Source organism: Cnephaeus nilssonii, assembly GCF_951640355.1.
Source record: "Cnephaeus nilssonii genome assembly, chromosome: 2".
Lineage (NCBI taxonomy): Eukaryota > Metazoa > Chordata > Mammalia > Chiroptera > Vespertilionidae > Cnephaeus > Cnephaeus nilssonii.
In genome coordinates this window covers 56,015,787-56,039,798 of record NC_137073.1, presented here as the reverse complement: position 1 = coordinate 56,039,798, position 24,012 = coordinate 56,015,787, and the positions used below count along the sequence as shown (strand labels likewise).

At 38.6% G+C, this 24,012-nt stretch overlaps 2 protein-coding genes across 7 annotated transcripts in view; one reads left to right on the top strand and one right to left on the bottom strand.

Annotated features, from left to right (window-relative positions):
* Positions 1-6,668, bottom strand: part of LOC307114802 (uncharacterized protein) — a gene marked incomplete at its 5' end in the record, with an annotated part of 91,755 nt that extends 85,087 nt beyond the window's left edge. Inside the window, 2 exons of the mRNA XM_079797606.1 lie at positions 1,252-1,280; positions 4,310-6,668. Of these exons, the coding sequence (XP_079653732.1) occupies positions 1,252-1,280; positions 4,310-6,668 (2,388 nt within the window). The remainder of the gene's footprint in view (positions 1-1,251; positions 1,281-4,309) is intronic.
* The window catches only part of LOC307108733 (uncharacterized protein), an 823,426-nt gene that overhangs the window by 45,758 nt on the left and 753,656 nt on the right, over positions 1-24,012 (top strand). The gene's annotated exons all lie outside the window — the stretch shown is intronic.

Below are 24,012 nucleotides of genomic sequence, written 5' to 3'. Positions count from 1 at the left end.
TCTGATAGTGAATTGAATCTATATCCATTTTCTACTGTGCTGGTTACTTGGTCTACAGCTATGAACAAGATGACTTTTTATCCTCTGGAACTTTACAGAGTGGTGGCACTTTAAAAAATGCCACAGAACTGGCCTCTGGCCATTTTTTCCAGTGTCCCTGTAGTTTCACTATTTGTAGAGATAGAGAGTCCAGGTTGATTCTGAAGGCATCCACGAGAAGAAGAATTTTCTAATGTCAAATATTTTACATTTAAAATGGATTGTTTTCTGAAATTGCTGGAGAAAAAAGAAGTCTGATGGGCCTAGGAAAGTGTGTGATGGAAATATGGCCCTGGGATGTGGTGGGAAAGCTTTTGTCTAGGATATCTTCTTATCTACTCACTTGCGAAGAAAATATGTGCCCTGCAGTATGTCTCATAGTTTGATTTGAGAACCACTTGTAATGCCCACTGAGTGCAAAGCACTCCCATTGTCCTGCTTGTTCATTGTAGAATCTCAGGTTTGCAAAAATGTAGAAGGTAATTTGGTCCAAACACCCTTTATTATGCTCAAAACTTCTACACGATTTTGAACAATTAGTCATTCAGTCTAAGCTTGAACACTTCCCAGACTCAGATTTGCTACCTGTTTACTACTTGAATTAGCATAACCCTTGAATACTTCAAGCTGATAGTGAATTGACTCTATATCTTAGTAACCTACATTCACATGCAACTCTCTCCCTCATTCCACAAATACCCAATAGATGTTTATTTAGCCATTCTAAGAATCAGGCAGTTTGCTTGGGGCTAGAATGAAGACAATCAAGTTTCTTGAAGGACTCTGTTAAAATACACACTGTCACCTTGTAGACATAATATGCTAATTCATTAAAGAACACACTAATATCAAGCATGAGTGAGAAAGTAGAAAGCTACCACTTTGAAAGCCGGGGGTAGGCCTGGAAAGTGAGTTGGAAGCCAAGGAGAGGAAAATGCTGATCTGGGAGGAGCCTGACTTGGAAAACAGCACAGGCATTGCAGCGGGACCCTGGGCCTTGGACGCTGGCCTTGCTCATCAACTGAGAAATGTTGAAATGAGCATGAGTGTGGAAAGTTCCCAGTTTCACCAGAAGTCAACATAATGAAAATTATCTCAACAGTTGTATTCTGCTACTGAAAAAGAAATCATTTTTAAATTCATCTTTCTATCCCTAGTGCTTGGTGCAGAATTTGGGACCACAAACTTTCTCAGAGCTGCAATGCTCTACACCTTTTTGCCTTGGTGTGGGTTTTTGGAATCTAAGGGGGCACAGGGAAATAGAATATCTTACACAACACATACAAGTTTTGTGCATGTTACATCATACAAAGGGCTATTTAATTATAAGTATTTCTATGCCATATAAAATATCATATAATCCTTCTCGTTATCTGTTATTCTCTCAGAGTAGCCTAGTGTTGGTTTTCTCATTAAAAAATTTTTTTATGACAGAGAATTTCTGGGTTTGGGGGGGGGTGCAGAGATTTTTAAAGATATATTTCAGTCCATTTAAAGTTGAAGAAATGAGTCCCTGAGAAACCTCTTTTCCTCTGGCCTGACAGAGGAAAACCCAGAATTTAGTTTTGAGGGGTTCAGGCTGGTATCCCTGTCCTTTTGCCATTGGCTTTTCTATCTTCCACCACATGCCCATCCCCACCCTCTCTTGTTTATCTAGTTCGGATGTCATAGATTTTTTTTTAGTCTGCACCGTCTTGTAAGTCATATACTGTAGAGATTTATATATATTAAAAATCCAGATCTCCAGCTATCTTGAAAAAGCAAAAAGCTTGGCTGTACTGGACCTGCATTCTTATTCCCTCAGGAGAGTGCTCCCTCTAGTTTACCATCACTTCATTATTTCTCACAGGCAGCCTGCTTTACTCATTTACCTTATGTCCCTGGCCCAGTAGACAAATCCAGATTGGGACCTCTAATCTGGTTAATTTCCAAGGGCACACTCATGGGTGGAGGGAATTATGTAAACGTTATAATCAGCACTCATGTCAGGGATTCTTAATCTGAGGTACGCAGCTAGACTTTGAGGAGTTGAAGGACCCCTTTGAAAATACAGGCATAAGTTTGTATCTATATCAAATTTATAATTTTCTGGTGAAACAATACAAAGATGTCCCAGTTTCTCAAAGCAATCTACACCCTGAAAAAATTTGAAAATCTTGGCCTGAGGTATCAATAGTATGATGAAAATAGTATTGATAAAGTATAAAAATACTTATAGCTCTAGGAGAGTCAAAGCCATGAAAGTTTATAGATTCAAATATCTTTTAATACAAATATTTAAGTTTCTCTACCATTTTCATGCTTTTTTAGTTTTGTATGTGAACAGCATTTTGCACTAAGAAGCCTATGTGACTTCCCTGAATTCATTCTTTTATTCAATCAATATCCATTGACTGTCTCCACTACAGGACAGGCACTGTTCTGGTGCTGTGGATAAAGCAATAATTAAATCAGAAAATTTCATACCTCCATTCTAGTGGGAGAAGATAGAACAACAACCCCCCCCCCCCGACAAAACCAGTAAAATATACATAGCATATTAGAAAGTGAAAAGTTCTATATGTAGAAAAGTGCTAAAACATGGGAAAGAGATAGCATATGCTTGAGTTGTGATGGAGAGAGCTCAGATTGCAGTTTTAAACTGAGTGGGCTGAGAATGCTTCACTGAGAAGGTACCACACGAGCAAAAATTTGGAGCGATGAAAGTGAACCACGTGGGCATATGGGGGAAGTGCTTCAGTTAGAGGGAGCAGCTCAAGCAAAGGACTGATGAGGGAACTTGTCTGGTAGGTTCTAGCAACTCAAGGAAGTCAGTGTTGCTGGAATGGAATAATGGGGGAAGAGGAGTGACAGAAACAGCCGTTAGATGAATCACAGTAACATAGGGAACCTGTAGCTGAAATGGTTCACCAGTTGAGACAATTTCAAAGCCCATTGAAGTGCAATATCAGCTTTGGGAGGATTCTGACTTGAATTATTGATTTTCTTAAGGAAATGTGCCTTGCTGGAAGAGGCAGTCCAAGGGGAGGCATATGGGAAGAATATACATCTAGGTGAGCAGGTGTCTGCTCTAGAAGACACAGGTGCTCTTATTGCAGGTCTGCTTCTTGAAGACCTAAATAATTGTGGACTGAACCCAATGCTGGGATTAATTCGATTCACTTGGTATCTGGAGGTATGTTGGCACTAGGAAGCAGTCATGTAACTGACGGACCTTTGCCTTAGGGTGCTCATCTTAAGCTAGTGACTGTATAGGTTTTGTGTTGTTTTAGGGCATTTATTCTCCATACAATAAACTTCACATTTTATGCCAACATTTATGTAATTGTCCTTTTTATATTTTTACTTTAACTTCTCAAGTTTTTAAATTCTATTTAAAAATTAGGAATAGAACAACAACAAAGAAAAGATGGCTTCTCAAAGTTTCATCATTCCAAATTCCATTTTTGGACAAGTTAGGAATGTTACTGGCAGTATACAATTTTTATTTGTTCAAGATATAATTTAATATACAATGTGTCATAATGCTAACACTAAATATAAAATATTTTGGACTTACTGAGAAAAACAACCAGGGCTCTTAATGAAGTGACCAAGATGGTATAGCATGGACCCAAGATTGAAAGCAGACAGGCGGTATTATGTACTTAGGAAAGAGCTTCCATCTTAGTCCTCTTGAGGCCTGGAGAGTTTCTGGGTTTTATCAATGGTTTGAGCAGGGCCAACCAATGCACAAGGGAGGTCAGAGGTCTGCTTGAGTTCAGAGGCCCCAGGGACAGCTGGGTCAGGATTAGCCATAGCCATTTCTGGTTTGTGTCCTTTGCTTCAATTACTATTCCACATGGCCTCCTGAGACACATATACCACGCTTCTGCAACACCACAGCAAGGCTTAAAAACACATTTTACCACAAACACATTTTTCCTGTTCTTCTAAACATGCTTAGCTTGCAAGAAGGAAAGAAATGGTAGATTTTTTAAGAGTGGCAAAAGGCTAATGCCTCCTGCAAAATTGATTTGGCAATACATCAACCTTTTAAAGAGAAATTGATTTTTTTCTTTATATTAAACTGTAGCCTTGGTAATTTTGTTATGCACTTTTATGGGTGGGTTGGTTGATATATGCTTGCCCATATTCATTTAACTCTAAAATGCTCAATATATCTTCAGCAATAAAGAAAAAAAATATTCAAAGCAATAAAAAAGCCCTCACATTAAGACTTTCCAAAGCTCAAACATGTAAAAACAAAGGATTCTGTGTAGCACTGTACCTTTCCAAGCCTTCCGCCTCCGAGGGGAAAGCAGTATGCCCATTTGGTGATAGTAAGTTTCCTTTTTATCTCCTTCAGCATTTGGCCTCACGGATGCAATGCTTTGGCACTCCGCTGCCTCCTGTGTAAAGCTGGTTCGTCCCAGGTTTATTTCATCTTGCGTACTGTACTGGTCTGCATCACTGGTCAGTGGTTTCTCAATAAGAAACAGATTATCGGCAGCACACACTGCAGAGTTGAACTCAGCAGTGTTCGGTGGAAATTTCATTTGAAAACAGGCTTCATCATGATTCTCATTGGATAGGTCTTCAAATTCTCTGTGGCATGTATTCTTTACTGCTGGCCTTATGAGGAACTTGTCTTTTTCAACATTTCCCCAAAAGCTAGGTGACTCTTTAAGGTGTTTTATTCCCATGGGACAATTAAAATCAACCATGCTTTCTTTATCATTTTGGATAATTAATCTTTGCTCTAACGCATCAGTTATTGAGATCACGGCTGACATTTCTGTATTGCTGGGGGCTGCCATCTCTGCATGACTAGCCTGGGACCCTGTTTGACTCCATTCCACAGAGCTGTGGCTACTACTGTGGAGTGGGCTCCCAGCAGCAAGCCCGCCAGAGGACGCAGGGCTGAGACTTGGACACTGAGTACTCTTCATTGCCAATAGTTGCTGCATGTTTGTATGAGAGTCGCTATGTAAAGTGGCTTTTTTGAAGTCTCTGCCGGTCCCATCAGCGTGCTCTTCCTCATGGTCTATCACACATTCAGCGCAGTGACCAAAGGGAAATGCATCCCCAGGGGTTTCTGTAGGTTGTGAATGTCCGCTGGCCCCATCTGATGGACAGAACGGAATGGAAGATTTCACAGTATTTTGACTGGGAGGGGAAGATTTGCAATTTGAGTTCTCACCGTAGTCTGCGGGCGGAATTTTGCTGCTTTTGCCATGAATGCTGGCTGCCTTTGCTCCTGTGTGCTTCGCATTCAGAGAAGAGGAGGAATAAAAGTCAGAGTGTTGGCCACGTTGGACTGGAGCGATGTTAGTAATGGTACTTGGCAAATAATTTCTTCCTCCTGTGCTTTGCTGCACGTATGAGTCGGCTGCGATATTTTCTGGGATATCGAAGTTGACTTTTCTATCTCCAGCTACATCCTTAGGAACCTCAAAAGGCATTTTCCTTAAGTCTGTGTTACTTAAACTTGGGGTCTTTAGGGCATCATGTGAAGTAGGAAAAACATTTTTGAGAAGAGCCTCAGCTTCAAAGAAATGTTTCTTTTGTGAGGTGTTCCGACTAATTTTAGAGTCCTTCTGCTGAGAGATGGCAGATTCTAACTCGCAGTCATCTAAGACTGAAAATAGCCTGTCAGGCTTATTCTTCCTCTCGGGGGTTGAGCACAGAGAAACCACAACTGTGTCAGGATTCTCCTCCTTTTGGACAGCAGGCAGAACAGGAGGAGAGATGTGCAAAGGATCCGGATTCCGATGCTTGTTTCCACGCCGCCCCTTTTCAGGCAGCCTGACAGCAGGCTGTGCAGAAGACCTGGAAGGTTCTTTAGTGGTGTGATTGGAGGAAACGTTTCCGTATTTAGCTGTCTTCCCCCTTCTTTTAGGATGAGAGATATTAATTATTACATTCTGTTTCTTACTCATGTATTTAACTTTAGTTCCTTTCCCTACAATGCTAACTTCCAGGGAGGGGCTCTCAGTTCTGGCGGTTTCTCCTTCATATTTAGATGGAGCCTCTGGTTTTATTTCTTCTATCAATATATTCCTGTACTTATAAGAGCAGCTTCGAGAAGAGTAATATCTTGGAATATGTCTGACAGAGTAACACTGGTGACATTTGGGACATCTCTTTTTTGTTGGGAACTGTATTTCTGTTTTAGAGAAAGATCTGTTATTGTTTGCCACTTGAACAGTGAAACCCCCATATTTTACTTCTGTAGTAATTTTGCCTTTTTCTTTAGAGCCTCCCACTGTGTTTGGGAAATCCTGTAGAGTAATTTTTCCTGATAATGATCCTTCACAGTCATTAAACATGATCACTGGTAAGACTTTCTTTAGTTGATGAGAAATGGATGGAGAAGAATCATCATTTTCCTTTTCCCTACTTCTTTTGCTGTCTGAGGGAGGTTGCTTCTTATCTTTAGGGAGAAAAGAGGAATTCTGCTTTCCATTCATAGAAGCAGATGTATGTTCATCTCCGTTTCCCTTAGATTTCCCTAATGTCCTAGTTTGATGAGACACAGCCTCTGCGGTGTCTCCTTTGACCTTTTCAAGACATTTTACATTTTTTTGGCATGCTTGATTCGCAGGCTGAGGTTCACCTAAAAATGAAGCAGGGGAAAAAGTCTCTATTCAATACATATCTTTTGTAAATATTTTGAATAACATTTCATGGTATTCCCCACAACATGCATTTCTAGTAAACATCTTATTTTAAATCAATTATCTTAGAATGCAAAATATCACTTGGTAGTTTTAGGAAGTAAGAATCTAACTAAGCTTAACATTAAAGAGACTTCCAAAATGAGTGAAATAAAAAATTCAGAGCACATTTATGCAAATAAATTTTAAAGAGACTTCTTGATAAACAGGAAGTTGTCATGATCAGGTATTTGAACGTATGATTATAATACCAATTATAATCAAGCTGGATCTAATTTGAGATGGTACAACAAATAAACATGTGGGTAAACTGAATGGAAGATACCTAACAATGGTTTCTAGACAGCCTGTTAAACAGGTTCGGTAGCTTCCTTTGCCCAGGTTAGGGGCTTTTTTATAACAGAGTAGGTGTACTGGTGTTATCAGATCCTCTCATTTTCCAGAAGTAAGCTAGAGTCTGGATTTATTATATGAAACCTCCAATTTCTGGGGATTGGCACACATTTTTAAAAACCCTCCATAGATAGAGACCAATATATTTAAGCACCAGCTTTGGTACAAGAACTTCCAATTTGCAACCTTTACTCCTCTGCCTTATAATGTCAAAATATTTTGCTATGAGAAATTAATGAACTTGAGCATGAACTACCAGACCTTGTGTAAAAAACAGTGGATAAAACATGAAGTCCTCAAATTATATTTTAAAATACATCTGGAAGAGAGTATTTGTGAAGGATGACAAGTAGATAATGATGTCAGCTAAATCTATAAACCAGGTGTCCACAAGGATCTATATATATAAAAGCCTAAGTGATCATTACGACTGAACGACTGGTCGACCAGTCACTATGACACGCACTGACCACCAGGGGGCAGATGCTCAATGCAGGAGCTGCCCCTTGGTGGTCAGTGCACTCCCACAGCAGCTGGCGAGCGCAGCTGCAGAGGCAGGAACCTCTCCCACCTCTGTGGCAGTGCTACCCAGCAGCGGCAGCAGGCACAGCAGGGTTGGGATGAGTGGCAGGGGAGCTGTGTCTGGCCCCGGCTGGGGCTCCTCCCTGGCCGCATGCAGCTTCAGCATTGCTATATACCTCAGGGGGATGTCTGTCTGCCAGGTTTTGGCCTGATCCCTGTAGGGCCGAAACCTGGCAGTCCGACATCCCCCGAGGGGTCCCAGATTGCGAGAAGGCGCAGGCCAGGCTGAGGGACCTCATCTGTGCATGAATTTGTGCACTGGGCCTTTAGTAGTCTTAATAAATTGATTAAGCTAAAAATTATAAAGGATTACTTATAAATTTACGTGAAATGTTCTTAATTTAAATGTGATTATATATATATATATATATATATATATATATACATATATTAATATAAAATATAAAAACCAAACATATAAACACTTCTATAAAGAGTAAATACAGCCAAAACGGGTTGGCTCAGTGGATAGAGTGTCGGCCTGCAGACTGAAAGGTCCCAGGTTTGATTCCAGTCAAGGGCATATACCTTGGTTGCGGGCACATCCCCAGTAGGTGGTGTGCAGGAGGCAGCTGATCGATGTTTCTCTCTCATCGATGTTTCTAACTCTCTATCCCTCTCTCTTCCTCTCTGTAAAAAATCAATAAAATATATTTAAAAAAAGAGTAAATACATAAATTCTCTTCAACAGAAAGAAAAATATTCCACTAAAATTTGGCTAGAGGTGACATAGAAGTATGGGCTACAAAAAAATTGCTGTTTCAGAATCAAATGAAGAATCATAGGTTTAGAAATCATAACTTCCCAACTTCAGGAGAGGTATACAGACTTCTGATTTGACACATGTGCTCTCCAAGCATACTGAACTTCCGTGAAGAGTCTAACCGTTCCCATCTGCCGCTCTTCTAGTCTGAGGGAATGGCCTTTTTCACCACAAATACTGAAAGTTTCCAGCAGGTCTGGCTATAACCTGGAGCTATTATGTGGAAGTTCTGGGAGAAAAGACATGGAAACGTACTTCTCTAAAACCCATTTACAATACAGCATGTACATGAGAGCAGTTTATAGACTGATAGAACTGCCTTCTAGACTGTAGATTACAATATATTCTTAAAAAGCACTCTCATGCCAAGAACAGTTCACTTTGTAGTCCTTCACAGTTTTATAATTTACTAGAGGTCTGGTGCACGAAATTTGTGCATGGGGGTGGTGGTGGGTGTCTCTCAGCCTGGCCTGCACCCTCTCCAATCCGGGACCCCTTGGGGGATGTCCAATTGCTGGTTTAGGCCCGATCCCGCAGTCAGACATCCCTCTCGCAATCCGGGACCGCTGGCTCCCTAACCGCTCGCCTGCCTGATTGCCCCTAACCATTCTGCCTGCCTGCCTGATTGCCCCTAACCACTTCTGCCTGCCTGCCTGATCGCCCCTAACTGCTCCCCTGCCAGCCTGATCACCCCTAATTGCTCCCCTGCTGGCCTGATCACCCTAACCACTTCTGCTTCAGCCCCCACCACCGCAGCTTTGTCCAGAAGACACCTGGTCTATCTGGTCTAATTAGCATATTACCCTCTTATTAGTATAGATAGCCTTTTTCAATTGACGACATGTCAATTTTTTTAAATATATTTTATTGATTTTTTACAGAGAGGAAGAGAGAGGGATAGAGAGTTAGAAACATCGATGAGAGAGAAACATCGATCAGCTGCCTCCTACACACCCCCCACTGGGGATGTGCCCACAACCAAGGTACATGCCCTTGACTGGAATCGAACCTGGGACCCTTGAGTCCGCAGGCCGACGCTCTATCCACTGAGCCAAACCGGTTTCGGCGACATGTCAATTTTTGCAAGTAAGAAAATAGATAGTACCATAGCAATGTACTAAACACAGATTCTAAGAATAGAGGTCTTAATAGCCTTTGTCTCAAATATCTTATTTACATTTTATTCACAATACTAATATCATTAATAATCAATGCAGAAGTATATACATAATAACAATTGACCAAACTTCTAAATAGTTTTATCACATTTAAAATAGTTTTATAACATTTATATGCATTTATCTTCCTACTTTTGTAAACATTCCTGTGATAAAGAAGAAAGTACATAAGTTGGGTAATTCATATTTACATATAAAACCAATGAATTGGACATACATATTGTGGGATTCAAGAGTTTCCATTTTCTATAGGCTTTTCTTCTTTTTCTCCTCATTTTTGGGAGCTGAGGGTCTTCAGCTTTCACTGTCCTTTGAAAGCATAAAATTTGAAATTATTTTCCACTCAAAATTTAGGTTTAGTAAAATTACTAGTTCAACTCATTGCAGCTTGACAGCATTGTCCCTTTCTCTGGTACCCTACAGTGTTCTCCTTTGAATACATTTTATCATAATTATACTTTCCATTTTTGTATCATTTCCCCCAAACTATTTAGTACATTATTTTATACCACATGAACAGTCAAACATGTATTTTCATATGCGTAGACATGTAGGATGCAGATTATAAAATGATATTCTGTTCAATTAATTATTTATATTGCAATTTTTCTTGGCCTAATAGAAATACCTAATTTTTTTTTATGAAGTTGAACCAAATTTAATATCAAATTTGTGGCCCTGCTAAATTAAGTAAAGCAGGGAGATAGGTTGCCTTAATTACATTATTACCATATACTGTATACTATGTTTAAATATAGGATTAAATGCACATGATTTATTATTTGTAGAAGATCAAATTAATTCTTTATTTTTATTGCAAAATAAAGGATTATTTTCTCTGTTGATGATGTCTTAGCCAACAGAAAGTATTTTGGGGGAGATACTTAGGGGAAAGGCATAACTTTCCAGGTATCACATCAAGTAGGGACCTGCCCACGCTTAGAGCTAAGCCTGATTCCATTGCTTTACTTTAGACGATTGAACTGTCTGCAAAGATGCAAAGAATGCTTTCCACTGAAATAGTTTGTTGTAAGTGCATTTTGGCAGTCTGTGCCTTTACATACCTCAGCAGAGAAGCTCAACTTTTATCTGTTTTACTATAAATCAAATAAAATGGACTGGTTTGTGGCCAGTTTTTGCAAAAATATATGTAAATTCTTAACTCATCTCTCCTACATTATAGTAAGTGTTGATTTCAAATCCTTTTTCCTCCATAAATTCTCATTCTCATAACTTTCTGAAAATTGTTTTTTTCTTTAGGCTACCTTTCTTACTGAGAGCAATTGCCACTCTTCTGGCATCTTCCAACTATCCTTTCTATTCACTCCTCCACAGGCACCATTAAGTTCCTATGGCTGATTAAGCAAGCAATAATCCATTTTCTTAGAAGGCCAACTTGGGGGTTGGGTTGGGGAGAGGATTACAAACATGTAATTAATATTTTACTTTTTTCTTAAATCCCTGTCTTAACACATATTGGATTTTCTAATTTGACATATGGTTCAAAGGCACTTGACTAGGTTATCAATTGCTTCTCTATGGCCCCATATAGTTTGAATAGCAAGATGCAGCCTCTGGAATTTGACTCAAAAGCTCTGGGTTGTTGTCTGGCTCTGCTGCTTACTGGGCAAGTATTGTAGTCTCTGGTAGGCTGAATTGCCTTTGCCTCTGAGATAGCAATTATGAATTCCACCTTACAGATTCACCTTGAAGAAACACAACTGACAATCCTATATAATAAAAGGCTAATATGAAAATCTACCTGACAGTGGAACAACCGTTCTCTATGATGTGCACTGACCATCAGGGGGAAGACACTCAATGCAGGAGCTGCCCCCTGGTGGTCAGTGCGCTCCCACAGGGGGAGCACTGTTCAGTCAGAAGCGCAGCTCACGGCTGGTGAGCACAGTGGAGGTGGCAGGTGGCGGAGCCTCTCCCACATCTGCAGCAGCGCTAAGGATGTCTGATGGCACTAAGCTGTTAGTCAGACATCCCCTGAGGGCTCCCGGACTGCGAGAGGGTGCAGGCTGAGCTGAGGGGACCCCTCCCCAGGGCACGAATTTCATGCATGGGGCCTCTAGTATATTATAAATGACTCCAGTCAATGACATCTGTTCCTCTTACTTTGGGTTAGAATATAATGTATCTATTAGCATACATGCAAACATAGAGTTGAGCAATGCCTGACTTTGGGAGAATATCCATCATATCAGAGCTGCGAGTGAGTGCTTAGATAAAACTAATCAAACCATAACCTTTTTGACATCCCCCCCCAAAAAAAAAAATCTAGACATTTTCAAGATCAGCTCATCCAAAGTTCTCTTTTTAGAAAAACGGATACTCAGAGAGTCCTAGCTTCCCATATTGCACTAATATTGGCAAATTCGGGGCTAGAATCCATGCTGTTAGGAATTAAGCAAACTTCCTCTTTGAACCAGCACATCTGATATTGATGCCTCGGGACTGTTTCTGACCACACAGAACAAATTTAAATCAGTTTGCACTTTAGCTACAAAAGAGCACTACAGTTTTGATTTAGGAAATAGAAGGTAGTATGGAATATGTACCTGGTATCTAGCACAGTGTCTGACACCTAGTAGGCATCTCAACTAATAAATATGCACGAATAAATGGCTGGCAGCGCCAATCTCTATCTAATTATGTTTTCAAAAATGTGCCCTCTTGTATTTCTAAATGCATTTTCCCTTTTACTGTGTATTAATTGGTTTATAGTTAATAAGGGCATATAAATATTTCTTGACCCCTCCATCTATTTTCACATGCCTACGATCACCTTTTCAGCAACACATCTTGAAGGAGTTGTCTGTGTATATTGACTCTACCTTCTCTCCTCACATCCTTTCCCCAAACCCACTCCACGGAGCCTATTATCCTCACCACTCCACTCAGAGCACTCTTACCCCCAGTCAACAGTGACATCTGTATTGCCAAAGCCAACAGTCACTTCTCTGTGGTCAACTTAGTCACACTTTCAGCAGAATTTGATGCAAGTGATCACTCCATTCCTCCTGACTCTGTTCCTACCTTTAGATTCCCTGATGCTACACTCTCCTGGTCTCTGTCTTGCTCCACTAGCCTTTCCCTCTTAAACGCTTTTGCTGGATCTTCTCTTGTTCAATCTCTAATCTTTGGCATCTTCAGGGTTCCTTTGCTTCTTTATCAAAACTCTCCAGGAAATCCTAATCATTTCCGTGGTTTTAAAATCTATACACATGATTCTAAATTCATAATTCTACCCAGACTTCCTCCCCAGAGTCTAGGCTTAAACATCCAACTGCTAAGTTGACATGTCTAATTGTAATTAGATGTCTAATTGTAATTTCCTATTATCATGTCACAAACGGAGCTCTTGAGGTTCCTTGCCTTCTCCAATTCTTTACTCCCCAGAATCTTTCCAATCTCAGTTGACAGTTTCACCATATATCTCACTCAAATCAAACACCTAGATTTCATCCTTGACGCTTCTCTTTAACTTATTTTCCTCATCAAACCCATCAGCAATTTTTCCGTGTTCTGTTTTTAAATATCTATCCTTAGTATGTCTACTTTTCCCCCCTCCATTACTAATACCCCATTGTAAGCCTCTCCCTCTACATATGTACATATGTGTGTGTACATGTACATAGGTAGTCCAGACTTTAAAAATATATATTCATAATATATTTAAATGTTTAAATATATATTAATTTATATTTTAAATCTGGACAACTGCAATGGCTTTCTAACGGATTTTCTACTTTTATATTTACATCCTTTGATTATTTAAAAAGGAGCCAGATTTAAAAATATATAAATTAAATCATGCCATCCCCTTTTTATAACCCTCTCTCTCATGGACTCTCATTACGCTTTGACAAACTTCTAAGCACTTTAGCTTTTTTTATACAAATGTATAAAGTATAATTTTATCCACCAGTAAAATACATCACCACTAGGCCTTAGAATATACATTAAGGTACCAATTTCACCATAGATTCCCTGGATTTATATTTTTCATAAATGTTTATTTGTTCTGTGCAAAATTGGCAATAAAGCTCAGGAGAGTTAACATGATTGCAGTTATATATCAGCCAGATTCTATCACATTTGAGACCTTTATATTGGATTTTATGGATTTTTTTTGTCTAACTGAGCTTTGACTCATTACTATAATTCACAGAAGAATGAGAAAAAAATGTAAACAGGAAATAGTAACAATATCCTTCCACTGCAGAATTACATATTGATAGCATTATTCTGAGAAAATTGTTAGAATGTAAAGGTGGTTTTTTTTTTTAAGGTATTAGGAAATTTTACTAGTGCCACTTTTTTTGACAAATTACTTAAAAATTCTCTATTATATTGCTAAGCTGAAATGTTTTTCTTGGAACATTCAAAGGGACTATTCTGTTATCAATAAAAAAAAGAAAGACTCATAAAAGTGTAAATAATGATCACTATTAAAATTTTAGAGGAGACCAAATACAAAATTAATTCAGAAGGTTACATGCTTAACTTCCAGGGTAGCATTTAATGCCCATTGGCTCCAGTTTTCTGTAGAATTTGAAAACAACTTTTGCCTATTTTTTTATAATTTCACTTTCATGATTTTATCACAAAGCCCTTGTTCTTTGCACTAAATGTTTAAAAGAAATTAGTACACATAAAACAAATTATGAAAAGTTCAAGTTTAAAAAAATTTGAAGAGAAGAAAATTGTAAATTTTCTATTTACTTTTGAAAGTATGTTTTAACTGTACAAACTTATCTATTGTCATTCCTGATTTGGAATAGCATGTATTTTTAAACTACTACTCTTTTTTGTCTAAACATTTTTAAAAGTATGTATAAGCCTAAGAAGAGTTACGTTGAAAAACAGCTGTTTCAATAATACCCATACATCACTTTAGACTTGCACTAAGGGGATGCCAGGATCAAACTTAATGAACTTGGCTGTTAGGCAGTAGTTATTAATAAAATTTCCCAGTGTCTGGAAACTGAACAGCTTTAGTTAAGATCATTTAAGCAAGTTGTTCCTCACACCTTTACTTCCTTCTGTCTGTTGAAAACATTGAAGACTGTTTTTATATCTATATTTATATACTTTCATACTGGTAAAATATTAGAATCTATTAGGTTAAAATTTTAAAATAGAAACATCCAAATCTCATGTCCAATGAAACCAACTTTTCCTCTCCCTGGGCATACAATGGGTAGTTGTTAAATCTCACAGAGAATATTCATGTCTACCTGCAAAAGAGATTCTTGGTAATCATTGTAGCATTAATCTGTTAATGTATAGAGTTCATGAGAATAAATATAAAAGTACTTTATAACAATAATAATAATAATATATGTCACCTGAGGATATTTTTTTCCATTGCTTTTCAGAGAGTGGAAGGGAGGGAGGGAGGTGGGGGGAGAGAGAGAGAGATCATTGTGAGACACATCGACTGGTTGTCTCCCACACCCGCCCTGACTGGGGGCAGGGAGTGAACCTGCAACCCTGGTAAGTGCCCTTGACTGGGAATCTAACCCAACACCCTTCAGTGCACAGGCCTGATGCTCTAACCACTTAGAAACACTGGCCAGGGCCAAAAGAATTATCTTTAAACATAAGCTTTGGTGGAATGCCATCACCCCATTTGACCTATAATGGATCAAATAGAATTTAGTAGATGAGGGTAATCCTTGAAGAACAAGAAGCCCACCTTATACAAGTTAAACCAGAATCCCTGCAGAAATAAAATGCAGACAGAAAAGAGCATTGTGCAGTGGGGATTTATTACTGTTATTATGACTGTTATTATTAACATTTTAAACGCTAGGTGAGAGTTTACATTTGTAAACCAGAAAAAAATTAAATTCAGTATTTAATAAAGTTTGATACATTAAGTAATACCAGCAAAGGAAGGGAAGGATGAACTAAAAATGAAAATCTCTTCCACTTCCAAAAGTGTCTACCCTTGGCTGGACAGGATAGGTAGGTGTGAAGTCATCTACCCAACCTCTCACTTCTCATCAGAGGAAGCTGAGAGCGATGTATGGTAGCGACTTGCCCAAGGAAACATACTGCTGAGATATGGCTTCACTTCTTTCTCCATCACAGCAAGCCTCTGAAAGTGAGGAATGCTTTTTGCTGACGATTTTTGCAAGGTTTTTTATTGCTTTACTGTGTTAAATGTAGAGGCTCTTCCTGACATGCTTCCAGAACTCTCCCTTTCCTCTCTCACTTTCTTATAGAATGAGTCAAGGGAAAGGAGCAAAATTCTAATGGAGAAACCCCAGCGTACTTCTCACAGAGGGAGCCTTAAGAATTTGCCGCTGTGCTTGCTATGGGCTCAAGATTCTGAGCTGGACTTAACATGAAAATGTAAATATAATACAACCTGAAAGGAATTTACAGGTTAGCACAGGGATTTACTCAAACGTGAGAGTGCTTAGGCGTCACTGAGCAAATGTAGATTCAGGTTCTGAGGTGGAGCCCAGGAATAGGCATTTTAAATAAGCACCCAGCCTCCAGCCCCATGTGATTCTGATTTCAGAAACACTGTTGAAACAGATACAATTTTGAATAGGTGGAATGAAACCTCATTCAGAACGTAATTTAATGGCCTAGGGCAGTGGTCGGCAAACTGCGGCTCGCGAGCCACATGCGGCTCTTTGGCCCCTTGAGTGTGGCTCTTCCACAAAAATACCACGGCCTGGGCGAGTCTATTTTGAAGAAGTGGCGTTAGAAGAAGTTTAAGTTTAAAAAATTTGGCTCTCAAAAGAAATTTCAATCGTTGTACTGTTGATATTTGGCTCTGTTGACTAATGAGTTTGCCGACCACTGGCCTAGGGCAGTCTTGAGGAGACCTGCAATGAATTCAGTTTAACTTCTCTCCACTTCATATTCCTCCCCTCCCAGACGGTACCTCTAAGGTTTACATTTTTTACTTTATTTTTTTAAAATTTTATTATTATTATTTTGGTTTAAGCACAAAAGATTCTCTTTCTATATCAGCAAACTTACAGGGAAAAAGCCTTCTTGAGAGATACTCTTTTATTTTTTCTCAGCCCAGTGTAGAGGCTCTACCCAAATTGTGTCCTAAATCAATCTTAGGTGTTAATGCCTCACTATCTTTCTTTCCTCTGTCCTAAACATGACTTACTAGTAGGTAGAACCTTAGCAAGCCAGATTAGTAGGCCAGGGCCACTAGAGTAAGAAGATATCATGTCGCATTTTCTTTGCTTGTCTCCCTGCGCTCACTTGGGGCTTCTCAGAGTGAAAGGGTTCCTATGCTGTATTTTGGGTTTGACTTTGTCTGTAAGCTAAAATGGTTGGCAAGTACATGGAGGATTAGTGTAGTGGAAGTGTTCAGAAGGAGGATGTCTGGCGGGGTGAGTGAGGCACCTAAACCACGACCTTCCTATTTATGATGGGGCATCCATCATCTTCTTAGAGCTCCAGTATTTATAGGGCATTGTTCTTTATGAAGCACCCCCAGTGAGACTATCTTCCTGGGGTTAAACCCGATCCCTGGCTGCTCCTTTGTTAACCTGATTTGAGCCAACAGAACTCCAGAGGAAATTTACTTGGAGGCCCAGCAAAGGAAGAGAAAACACCCCAGTGTATACATCCTCAGACTGGCCTACTCTTCTGAGGAGGCACTAGAGATGTGGACCAAAGTGTAGGATCCACAAGGACGAAGATCTTGTCTTATACTTTGATGTGTTCCTGTTCCATATATGTGGAAGAACACAGTGGTTAATAAACATTTGTTGGATGAAGGAGTGAATGACTGAATGCAACTTGCACTGTTTGTTTCCCAACTTGAGTCATATTTGTACTACTTTCATGAGTCTTACTACTCCCATGAAATAGCTGTAATTTGCTTAATAGTTTATTGATTCATTACAATTTTTAGATTAGCTTCATACTAGACAGTACTACCTGTGAAAATCTGGGGTGTAGCAAATGCTCATGAAAACAAAAACAAATAAATAAATAAAAAATAACCAAAATATCTTCATTGTGCACCATCCAAAACCATTTTGCAGACCAGCAGTGGTATGTGTCACTCACGTTAGAAGGTACAGTCATACTTTATGTATTATTATCATGACATTGTTGGACTAGGAAACCCTGAAGAAGTGTATTTTGTTTTGCTTAATTTCCTCTTTGGTTTTAGAAGGAGTATTAGAGTGCAATTTTAGCTAATCCCACATGCAGAATGATGCATGAATTAAGTATCAGTATAGAAAGAGAAGTCACCCTATTCAACTGCAATTAGAACCCTAGCTACTCTGAATTTTTTTCAATTTCTATGTCTGAGAAATCTGTAATTATGGTTTTCTCTTACTCTGACTTGACCAGCACAGGGACTTTCAGAATTGATCTTGGGAAAACCATTTCTATTCACTCAAGTTCCATAGGACACTTTACATTATTCTATTCTTGATATTTTCTGGATTTGCTTTTACATGGTTTGAACTACTGTGCTATATTTTTGTCCATTATCATAAAAAAGTGTGTAAATTGCAGTCTGGCTAATGATGAGAATTATGCTTAGAATGAGAAATTATGCTTAGATTTAATCTGCCAGGTTAATTTAACCACATTAGGATTGGGTTTATATTAGGCAGATAATCAGTGCTAACATTTCATCCCATCTTTCAAATTCACTGAGGCCTGGGCAGTCCCATGAAATAAGAGTAACATACCATTGTATTTTGTGTAATTACTGTGTACCTTCACAAGTCAGATCATATTGAGAATTTAAAAAAAATATTTTTATTGATTTTCGAGAGGAAGGCAGAGAGAGAGAGAGAGACATCAATAATGGGGATTGAGATGGCAACCCGGGCATGTGCCCTTGACCGGAATTGAACCCAGGACCCTTCAGTCCGCGTGCCGACACTCTATTCTCTGAGCAAAACCAGCTAGGGCCATATTGAGAATTTTTATTGCTATTGCAAAAATAATCTGGAGCCAGTCTATGAAAGAGGCTTCATGGCTGTTGAGAGGGTTGAGAATTTGACCCATTACATCTAAGTTCCTGGTATGTCATTTTAAAGACCTATTTGAAAATTTGGTTATTGGATGGTTTTCCTCTTGAAAAGAACACACCAAGACTATTTTATGAGCATGCTGATTTCCTCATTGTAATTTACTCACATGGTTACTACAGATTTGTTTGAGAAGTTAAATGCCTTCATATAAAAAAATTGTAAAAAGCGAATAGTTAGTAACTGGGGGAATATGTAAAATAATAAGTAGACAATAAAGATTTATTTTTGTTTTCTTTATAAATAAATAATTTGAGGATACTTATTAACATTAGAGTAATCTGACACTAGAATAAAAAACAACTAATGCTTAAATCCTGGAAGAAGAAAAGGGAGATTAATATCCATCTAATATTTAAATTCTGAGTGAGAATGAGGAAGGCAAGGAATGTCTGAATTCCTGATCATTTTGCAAAGTTTGATTTGAGATTATTTACACAAAAATATTAGCCAGAATATTTGCCTATGAAATTGGTTTAAATCTCAGAGTAATTGCAATTATTGTTATAGGAAAAAGTAATCTTTTATGTCTTCTTTCCTGAGATCAGATTACAATGTTTTGGGTGATTAATATATTTTAAAAATTAAGTAAAAACATTTATATAAGTAAAATTAACATAAAGTTAATGAAGAAAAATTCTACTAACTCAACCAGATGAGAAAATCATTTGGTGATTTATTAAAATCAAATTTACATTTGGTAGTAAATTAATGCTGCAATGGAAACAAAGCAGAATATAGTAATTCAAAACAAACATTACTGCTTTGAAATGAAACTGACTGTCCTTGAATTCAGAATGAATTTCAATTATGCTTAGAAGCCTAGCTTGTCAATTGCATTTTCCTTGCTTTCCAAATGCACAATTTATTTCAAATAACCAAATTAGGATATGGCTGGTAGCTATTCAACTGTGCATATGATGTCTTTCTTAGCCTAAATAAAAGAGGCCTAAACACATTGACTATTGAGACCTTTTTAGGATGCATCCATCCTCTCTGATGACAGAGTCAGTTACAAACAGCTGTTGGACTTTCTATGACTGTAAGAAATACATTGTTAAAGTGTCCTCACATATAACATTCAAGTAAGTTTCCCTTTGCTAAGCAACTAATTTAGGAAAACAAGGATTAAAATAGAGACTACTTCATTCAAAACAGAAAAGAAGAAAAAAGTAAAAAAAACATATAATCAGCTCACCTGGGTAAAGCCTTCATAAATTCCTCAGCTCTGAAGGAGACATGAATTAAATGCAAATATGTATTTTGAAAGGCAAGAAAATGAAGTAGAGATTTGAAGACCTCATCTTGTTCTACTTTGGATTTATCTGGGGTTGTCTAAATCCAAAATCTGATTACCATATTTAATCTTATGCAGTGTCAGGAATGATCTAGCATCCTTTAATCAGTCTATTATTATCTGTCTTAACCATTCCTAAAGTCTGTTTATTTTCAAATATATTTTTGGTGCACAATGGTGCTCTTGTGGCTTAGGAGCTTGGACATAGGGGCGTTTATGAAACATAGCTATGATGTTCACGTGGTGCAGATGAAGAGGAAGAAACAAGAAAAAAATGAAAACTTAAATGATCTAGTTTGGCTCTTTATCAGCTAATTCACTTATCTTTGTGTAGTACATACAGGGGTAGAAGCAGTATGGTGTATGGTATGGTGGAGGTTGTAGGCTTTCATTAGAAAGATTTAAATTTGAGTTCTATTTCCATATCCTAGGTTGTTTGGTGAAGTCATTTGACTTATTAGACTCAAGTGCTTATTTGTTAAAACTGGGATAAATAACAAAGACCTTGACCTAGAATTTTTGAAATAATTTGAAATATGCAAATGAAAATATAGTTTGGAAATTAAGTTTAGAATTTTTTTTTTTAGTTTTTTTTTAATTAATATATTTCATTGATTTTTTTACAGAGAGGAAGGGAGAGGGATAGAGAGTTAGAAACATTGATGAGAGAGAAACATCGATCAGCTGCCTCCTGTACACCCCCAACTGGGGATGTGCCTGCAACCAAGGTTTATGCCCTTGACTGCAATCAAACCTGGGACCCTTCAGTCCGAAGGCGCTTGCTCTATCCATTGAGCCAAACCGGTTAGGGCCATTTTAGAATTTTTAAATTAATGAAACACTTCTATTTAACCTAGTAGCTTATGAAATTGATTATAATTACTCAGATGATCCTTAATTAATGTTATTAATGCATTATAAAATTTTAGAAGGTTTGTCTGTGGCTTTCCCCCCAAAATAAACACAAATATAAGGGGTTGGAAGAAAGAGAGTTAGAGGTAAATTGCTATGCTAAGGAAATTGGATGTGATCCTTTGTCCACAGAGGAGTTTTTCTGAATAAGGGTAAGTAAAAGACTAGATAAGATTGCCCTTTAGCAAGATCTCCTTGGCTGCAGTGTGAAGATTGGATTGGGAGTAAAGCTTTGAAGTAGGGAGATTCATTTAGGAAGCTGAGCTGAGCTAGAAATCAGGTGAGTAGCCTTGAGTAAGATGGTGACAGTGGAGAGAGAGGGAGGAAGGGAGGGAGGGAGGGAGGGAGAGAGAGAGAGAGAGAGAGAGAGAGAGAGAGAGAGAGAGAGAGAGAGAGAGAACGAGAACATAAAAGGGTTGGCTATAGGGTAGGGTGAGAGACAAAGATTTCAATATCCAAAGTTCCATGATGAACTTGCAAGACCACTGAGATAGGGATGTAGAAACAGGAACATGCTTGGGAGAAAAGATAATTTTACACATGTAGTATATGGGAGGCTCTGAATGTCCAAACAAATACGTCTAACAGACAGTTGGAGATAGAAATTTGGGAACCAAATAAGTAGTTGAAGATTGTGAAAAACAAACAACAAACAAACAAAAAAACACACAAAACAAGTCTAATAATAATAGAAGACCCAATCTGAAAAATGACCAGAATTTAAGGAATTGAAAGAGGATATCATGACTGGATGTGCTTTTGCCAATGCAGCATTATTAAGGAACTTCTCTAAAATAGCTGGTAAAGTGTAAGGATTTGGAGTGAAAGACTTGGGTTTAAGTTTTGGCTCTCCTATTTATTAACAATCTGACTTTAAGAAAGTTAATTCCTCTGTGCCAATTGTAAAATGGAGACAATAATACAGTATTAATAAGTATTTCATAGGACTGTTTAAGGATTAAAAAAGCAATAATGGTCAACATTCTATATATAAAGTCCTGTGTAAATAGTATTAATATTATGAGAGTAAGCTAACCCGAGTTCTATTTTCTTAGGAGCTTACTCTAACTAGAGATCTATTAGTTCTTAGAAATACATTGGAAAGAACAAGCAAAAAGTAACTTTAACAAGGTTCAGAAATCTGAAGTTGAATTAAATTTACAATTTATTAGTACTGATGGCCTATCTCCCACACCACGTTCCCACTGGCTTCCCACTCATGGCTACAATCCTACTGAAGCCCTAAGACGCAGGGCAGATAGGACCATGGCAGCCCCTGGGGTTTGAATTTGCACCCACTGTTAGGGCATCTCATTTGGAGTTCCGAACCATACAGCCTGTTTGGCACTAGAGTTTTCAAACTTGTTTCCTAACAAGTAAGCACAGCAACAAAAGCAAAATAACTCTTAGCAGCAAAGCTGTTGGCTCAATGGTATTTTAAATCGTTTTTACCCCTACTGATAGAGATGACTTTAGCTTGCTGCTATCTGAAAGCAGTAATAAATATTTATGAGGTATTTTATTGAGGTGTTCAAACCTCACACTGCTCCAATTGACTACAAGTTGGGGCTAGAGTAAAATGGGCTGAGTGAAAAGTAACCAAAAATAAACTTCAGACTGGATCACTTGTCCACTTACTCTGTTCTAAAATAGATATAAGTAGTACCATTTTCAATTTCTACTCTGGGCTGGAACTTCCACATTACTAAGTAGGAAGCCACCTCGAAAGTGATTAGAGGAATGTTTTTAATCCATCAGGGGTGAGACAGGGAGATGGTCTGGTATAGTTCCCATGAGCCCAGGAATGGAAAGCCAGGATATGCTTTCATTCTTCATGCTGTAGTTTGTTTCTTATCAGACTTTGTTAGAAAGAAAAAATGTTTCCATTAGCAGAAAGGTTTATTTTTTTTAAACTTAAAATGTGTTTTAAAATTTCATAGCCGCCCCCACTGTTCTGTACAGCATCATTATAATGGGAGTTGTGAAAAGGAGACATATCCATTGTCCAATGCTGTGGTGCTGTCTGCTTAACAATGAAAGAGAAACGTAGTATTCCTGAAGGAATAAAGAAAAGTTAAGTGCACTTCCACCGAGTACAATTATATGTGCATATCCTTTAGTGAAAACAGAATGAGGAGCTTGCCTGCCCCATTAATAGATGCAAATATTCATTTTATAGTTAAATTTTTATTTTCTCGAACAATAACTCAGGCTTCGAATTACCCATTTCCCCCCATGCCATCTTTACTACTTGACTAACTTTCCTTTGACCATTTCTACTTTGGGCAAATAAATTGAATTATTTGAAAATCTAATGTAGGTTATAATAAGCCATACTTCCTCTTTCAGAAGCTATTTGAATTCTGAGTGTGGGGGTGGGGTGGCGGGGGGGAGACAAGATACAGTATAGGAAAAAAAATCATTTTCAGAATTGAGTTTATTTTCACAAACATTTCCTTTCCAGTTCTCTCCTGACCAGTGAGACCCTTTTTGAAGATGGAGGCTCTTGGCAACATTATTTGTCTCCTCAAAAGAGTTCTCAAAATAAACTGTGTGTCTGTCTCTCATCTACCATTGTGGTGTTAAAGCTCCCAAGCATTTGGCCCCCTTATTGAGCACCCTTTCCCATCTGCACTGAAGTCAAAACTCTCCAACTGCTTTGTAAATGCCTCACAACCTAGATCTTTTACATCTGTAGATAGATACTCTTAGTTTTGGACTGTGAATTACTTTGTCCTAGTTTTCTACTTAAGAAAATTGGCCCTGTTAAGTGTAGCACACACACAAATTTCACGCAATGCCCACCCCACTTATGCCTCACATACATGCACATGTATCTATAACTAGAGGCCTGCGCCCTCTCACAGTCCGGGAGCCCTCAGGGGATGCCGTAGGGAGCGTGCCTAAACTGCAGTCTGGCCTCCCTCTGCGGGCGGCGACCCAGTGACCGGGAGCCCCATCAGAGGACAGTGCCGGACTGGTGTGGCCTCACCCCCCCCACTGCCTCTCCACAGCAGCTGGTTGCCACCACTTCCTCCCCCACCCCCTCCCGTCACATCACCGGCCCCTCCCTCTGCCCGCTGGCACTCGCCTTGGTTGGCCTGACGCTGCCTGCTTGCTGGCCCCACCCTCCGCTGAC